General features: G+C 35.0%; 1 protein-coding gene across 1 annotated transcript; it reads right to left on the minus strand.

Moving 5' to 3' along the window:
* Window positions 1-1,057: 1,057 nt before the first annotated feature.
* Window positions 1,058-2,265, minus strand: LOC129744864 (succinate--CoA ligase [ADP/GDP-forming] subunit alpha, mitochondrial-like). Its single transcript, XM_055737605.1, has one exon. The coding sequence runs from the start codon at window positions 2,140-2,142 to the stop codon at window positions 1,156-1,158; it is 987 nt and encodes a 328-aa protein (XP_055593580.1). The 5' UTR covers window positions 2,143-2,265; the 3' UTR covers window positions 1,058-1,155.
* Window positions 2,266-6,244: the final 3,979 nt, after the last annotated feature.

Consider the following 6,244-nt stretch of genomic DNA (forward strand, 5'->3'; position numbering starts at 1 on the left):
CATTTATTCAAATCTGTATGTAAGATCCTAAATGACTTAACTGATAGGTACCTAATGAAATTTAAATCAGAGTCTCAAAATTTAATCCTGAATTCTGAAAACTTTTCATGTTAAGAAACATGTAGTCTGTGGCGTCTAATTCACGTATTTGGATGGTTGGCTTAACAGTCGTAGTTATCTGAAAATTTGAATTATAAAAAAATAGCAAAATTTATAATTTTAAAAATTATAAAAAAATGAAAATAACTGAGAAATCATAGCTTAAGGGGGGGGGGGGGGGGGGGGGGGGGGGGGGTGGGTAGGGTCTAACGGGTATTAAAAAACACCATTTTCACGATTTATTTCTAGAGCTATCGTTCAAACAAATGTATTCATATTTTTTGCATTATACAAAGCATTGTTAAAAGAACATTTAGTAATTTTTTCGTAGAAAAATATTGCAAAATGAGCCGGTGACGGAGCATTTTCGAGGATGCCTTTTAGAAAACAAGATTTGCGGTGGACACTGTATCTCAGCACAGAATCATCTGAAGTCAAAAAATCATAGCAAAATATTTTTAATAGATGTTTTTCTGGACCCCAACGTTTTTATTTAACTTAAAAATATTTTTATGAAATTTTTGTGGCTGTTTGAAAGTGTTAGACCCTACCCCCCCCTTATGCTAAACCGCCCTCCTATGCATATGAGTCCCATGTGTGAAAAATGCAAACTGAGAAAAAACGCATTCAAAGTTTTGTTTTGTCGATCCTTTGCACAGGTCAACGAACTTTGATTGGCATTTTATCCAAAACTTATGAGCAAAGTTTGTACAAAAATTGATTTTTACCGGAAATTTAGGTTTGAAGCAAACGTTTTGCATGAAAATAATAAAAAATGCTCATGATACTCATATGCGCTGAAAGGTTGTTTTATCCAATAATGTGGTGAAACCAGGTTTAATCGAGGAATAGTTGAACAGCTAAGGGTTTGGTGTTCTCAAATTAAAATTTTTAAATTTTGATTTATTGTTTTAGAGTTTTATTTTGAGTTAAATTCTTGAAATCTAAAATAAATTTGAAATTTACATCAGCCTTATTAGGTTTTTTTTCTAGAGAAAACGTCTTCGTACAAATTGAGGTTTCCACTTATCATTTATTGTCGAATTTCTTTAGATTTCAACCAATCAGTTCCCGTCTTTTCATTTCCCTGTACAGTTCCTTGCCCATCTGAGCAGGGCTCCGGGTAACGATTACACCTGCCTTCTCGAGTGCATTAATCTTATCTTGCGCTCCGCCACGTCCACCGGAAATAATGGCACCGGCGTGGCCCATCCGACGTCCCGGGGGTGCCGATACGCCTGCCACGAATGAAACAACCGGTTTAGACTCGCCACTTTCTACAAACTGAGAAAGATATTCTGCGGCCCGTTCTTCTTCCACGCCTCCGATCTCTCCAATTAGTACGATTCCCTTGGTTTCCGGATCGCACATAAATATGTGAAGACAATCAACGAAGTCGGTTCCATTGAAGGGGTCCCCTCCAATTCCAACGCAAAGTGTTTGCCCCAGACCGACCTCGCTAGTTTGGTGAACGGCTTCGTAGGTCAATGTTCCGGAACGAGAAACAATGCCTACCGAACCTTTCTTGTGGATGTTCCCGGGCATGATTCCGATTTTACAAGCATCCGGGGCTATGATTCCCGGACAGTTGGGACCCACTAGACGAGATTTTTCTTGGGACAGTAGAGCACGTTTCACGTGTACCATGTCATGCTGAGGAATCCCTTCAGTGATGCATACAATCAGGGGCATCTCGGCTTCGATGGCCTCCAAGATGGCTTTGGCCGCCCCTGGTGGTGGAACATAGATGACGGTTGCCTCTGCCCCGGTAGCGTCTTTGGCCTCTCTAACACTGTTGAAAACTGGTAAATTTAAATGTGTTTGGCCTCCCTTTCCAGGAGTTACTCCCCCGACCAATTTGGTACCATATTTGATGGCTTGTTCACAGTGAAACGTTCCCTGTTTTCCAGTGAATCCCTGGCAGATGACTTTGGTATCCGCGGTTAACTTCAAATTTTTCCTGGTACATTCGTATGACGCATACCGAACCCCAAGCGCGGCGCAATTCTTAACTCTATTTAAAAGCGACAAACTGGTCGCCATACCGGTTGAACGTAAGGTTTTATGAATTTAAATTGAATTCCACAACGGCTCTTCCGCGACTGCACCAGAACGATTCGTCTGCCTGTGATCACACCTCGAAGAACGAAACTCAACTAACAAGTGACGTTATCAAGAAGGGAACGCAAACAAGCTAGTTCTGGCCTACTGAATGAGCCCGGGACTGAATCAATAAAAAGCAGGAATGATAGAGACTGGAGAATCTCTTTCAACCAACCCAAATGTTATCGGCTGCACGCTGCTCTATACAATGTGTACTTTGACCCTTCGATGCGATCTGATGACCAGTCAGCCGTTTAGCTATTATGTTCGGAAAAGATTCCGGTTCCCTCACTTCATAGAACAGCATGGTCAAAATAATCGTGAGCACATCAAATATTTTAACTTTTTCATAAATTTAATTTCGTTTTAATTTTTGAACCATAAGTTTTTCTTGTTCAAAAAAATTTAAAAAAAATCAAATTGAGTTTAAATTATTAATACACTTTTCTATTAATGGGTTCGGGGGGGTTTACACCTAAATCTATGCTTTTGTGCCCACTCATACAAATGAACGTATGAAGCTTTTCCATTCAGTAATGGGATGAACGACCTAAAGATTCTGGCCGTTTAAATTGTGATTCGTTCCATTAACATCGGGCAAGGTTGGGAATTACTTGATCAGTACATTTGTTTTGATTTTAATTAGGAAATCTAGGTACTGTATTTGATAAAAACTGTTTTGTGGTTTTTTTCGCTTGTTGGATACATTTATAGAGGCTAAAAATTTTCAGTTTTTTCGCCTCTTTAATAAAAATTCAATACCGTTTGTCGGTTCTCGTTTTAAAATCTTCCAGATAGAATTAAACTAGGATGAAGGCTCCTACTTTGAACCTAGAGCCTACTTTAGTCCTAAAATGCCGAAAATTGTAAGTCATGCATTTTGCAAGCATAGCATAAAGATACTCCTACGCACACAATGAACTCTTATTCTTCCTGAATACTACCGTACCGCTTTATACCATAAAATATCTTTCTGATAAAATGTTCAACGTTTTCGAAAATGTACCTCCTTATCTGTGGTAAATCAAACAGCGTGTTTTGAGAAATTATAGTGAATAAGGAAAAATCACGTTTTTTTACTGTTCAAGCCGAAGTGTAAAAGGAAATGACTTTCACTGTGAAGAATATGAATCATACTACCTTTTTTCAAATTAATGAATATAAATGGAAAACCCGCAAAATTTGTAAAGGGTCCCAAAATAGGAGAATTTTGACTTTGATGTTCCATTTTTAGAGCTGACATCACCGAAATTTCAATTCATTACCAACAAACCCACAAAGGTGCGAATTTTTGATTGGGGCATAATTGGGAACCAATATTGAACCTATCCAACATTTTTTTCAGCTTTACCCGAATAAACTACAAGTTTCAACTATTGTTCTGCTGATAGAACTGACGGATAGTGAAAGTGTTTGAGATGTTCATAACAAATTTAAGTGTTTTTTATCGTTAAAAAGCTGTAATACTATTTATTAATAATAATTGATTAAGGATTACATATTTATTTAATTTGTAAAATTATTTTCGAAAAATCATACTTTTTATAAGAATTTTACTTCTAGGTCCAATGAAAGGCAACAATTCAGTACGAAAATAGTAAAGATGGAAATTTTGATGTTCCAAATCTTTGCAAATCTTTCAATAACAGCGAATCCTAAGTTGAAAATTTTCATTCAAACTTGCAGATAAGATCGTGAACTATGAATAAATTTCCTGAAAGGTTTAAACCTCCCGTCCGTTTATGAGAAAAACATGATTATTTGAAAACCACCGCTTGAAAGTTCCAATGTAGGGCAACTAACCTAACCCTAGTTTACAGCAATTTTGAACTGAGTGAACTGAAGATTTTCTTTTTCTTTTAGTAATGATTATAGTCGTTTTAACATCTTTATGTCATTGGCGTCTTATATCAACGATGTAGTTGGCGGACAGTCAACTGAAGATCATTTCAAATGTTTAATCTTACGCGTAATCCGAAAATACATTTTAAAAATATCTCAATAGAACAGTTTTTGCGTTATGCTCTGAATTTGAAATTTTGCTGAACGAAAAAAAGTATCTTCTTCTACATAAATTGCCTTAATCATAATATCTCGGACTACATAAATAACTTTGTTTACATTTCAGGTGAAATTTTGCATCAATCATTTCAACTTCATTTTTTCGTACAATTCACAGAGTATTGTTGATATTTTTGAATTCATGTTCGGAAAAACGATAAAAACTTATAATTTAAGGGAAGGTTAAAAAAAGATACTTTTCATCTATTATATAAAATTCTCTTGTAACGGTGTTTGTAGTACTACTCCTCCGAAATTACCAAAACGATTCAAATGAAATTATTTTTAGAATATTCTGTGGGCATGCGAATCGGTTTATATCGAATAAAAACAACAAAAAGTCGCATCAGTTGTCAGTAATCATTAAATTTGTAGTTATTTGAATCAAATAAAAGTCATGACATCCATTTTTTCGAGGTTTTCTTAACTTTTGGCGCCGGGCGGGTGGTTTGTTTTTCGTCTCCATGGTCGAGGCGTCGCGAGCAAACGTCGTGAGAGGATAGTAATCGGGGCATAGCATACTGATTAGTGGGAGTATTTGGGCGCCTATTTCTCAACCAAGCATAATTTCAAAGCACGTGGCGGCGATATGAAGCCTAGATGTGTTTTTTTTCTGCATGATTCATAGCTTATTTGTACAGCACATATGAATAAATGAAGCCTAGATGTGACCCAGATTGATACTTTACTGATCAAATCAAAACCATTTAAACGGTTTTAAATAATGAAACTGTTTTGATTTCATGTTAATTGAATCAGCAGTGGTTGTCTAAAAAAACATGAATTTAATACTGATGCATATGAAAAAATGGTATGACTCTTTGCGTTGACGTTTGAAAAAAAAAGAAAGTGGGAAGATTTACGTACGATTGTATAATCCAATACGCCTAGAAACATTTTTCGAACATGTACAAATGTGCTTAACTGAAGATAAATCAAGCGCCTTTAAATTTACAGAACAACAACAAAATCCGTTTAAAATTAACAGACACATGTACTGAACAAGAGCCTGTCCTTTGAAATGGAATCAATAGGATTGAGGTTTATTTAAAGATTTTTGATATTTTTTGCAATAATATGTGAAAGTTATCAATAAAATAAGCAGAATTTTCAGTTAAAATGTACACTACAGCGAGTGCAAACGTTCAACATTTAAAAAATTGTATACATTATTTCTTCATTTATAAATGGTTGGGCCCAAATAAACTATCTGACTGAACAAACTCAACTTTCTCAAAAATCATTCACCGAAAAACTGTTTACAGGTTCACTGTTTGTTTACACAGAATTCAAGTACGTACTGAACATAAACGTGTGTTTTTGTTTAACATATTTCGGCTACATAGAAGAGACTTTAAAACCCCTTTTTGAAAGTTTTTTGTGATTGATATTCCAGAAGAAGAGTTTTTTTTTTGATAACAGAAGCAGAATTTTATTGATAAGTATTTATTATGACCCAAAAATGTTGAAAATTATATTAACTCCTGTCATTTCACACGGTGAAACAAGTGGCAACGCGCCTTTTAGCCATGAAAAATATACTTTTGAAGATTTTTTTCTTCGAAATGATCAGAAAGGGTATCCCGAAGCGGATATTCATAATTGTTAAATGTCTTTGTAAATGAAGGTCTTATGATAAAACATTGTTCAGTTAAATTGAAGTACCAAGGATTATTTTATTCTGGAGATAAACTGCAGATATATCAATGAAAGTTGATAAAAAAGACAAACAGGAACAAGTATTAAACTCATTTTAAAGTCTACACACTGACGCATCTGAAAAAGAGCTACTATGTGATTTCACTTGCATCAATAAATGAGACAAATGTATACTTAGATATTTCGTTTTGAAAGAATTTGAAAATTGAATTGTTATGATATCCGTTTGCTCTTGCTCCGATGTTTATTTATTGAATATTACAATTTATAATAAAAAATAAGAAACTATAATGTTTTTTAAGGTTTCAAGGTATATTTACAT

The sequence above is a fragment of the Uranotaenia lowii genome, chromosome 2 (genome assembly GCF_029784155.1).
Source record: "Uranotaenia lowii strain MFRU-FL chromosome 2, ASM2978415v1, whole genome shotgun sequence".
NCBI classification, from domain to species: domain Eukaryota; kingdom Metazoa; phylum Arthropoda; class Insecta; order Diptera; family Culicidae; genus Uranotaenia; species Uranotaenia lowii.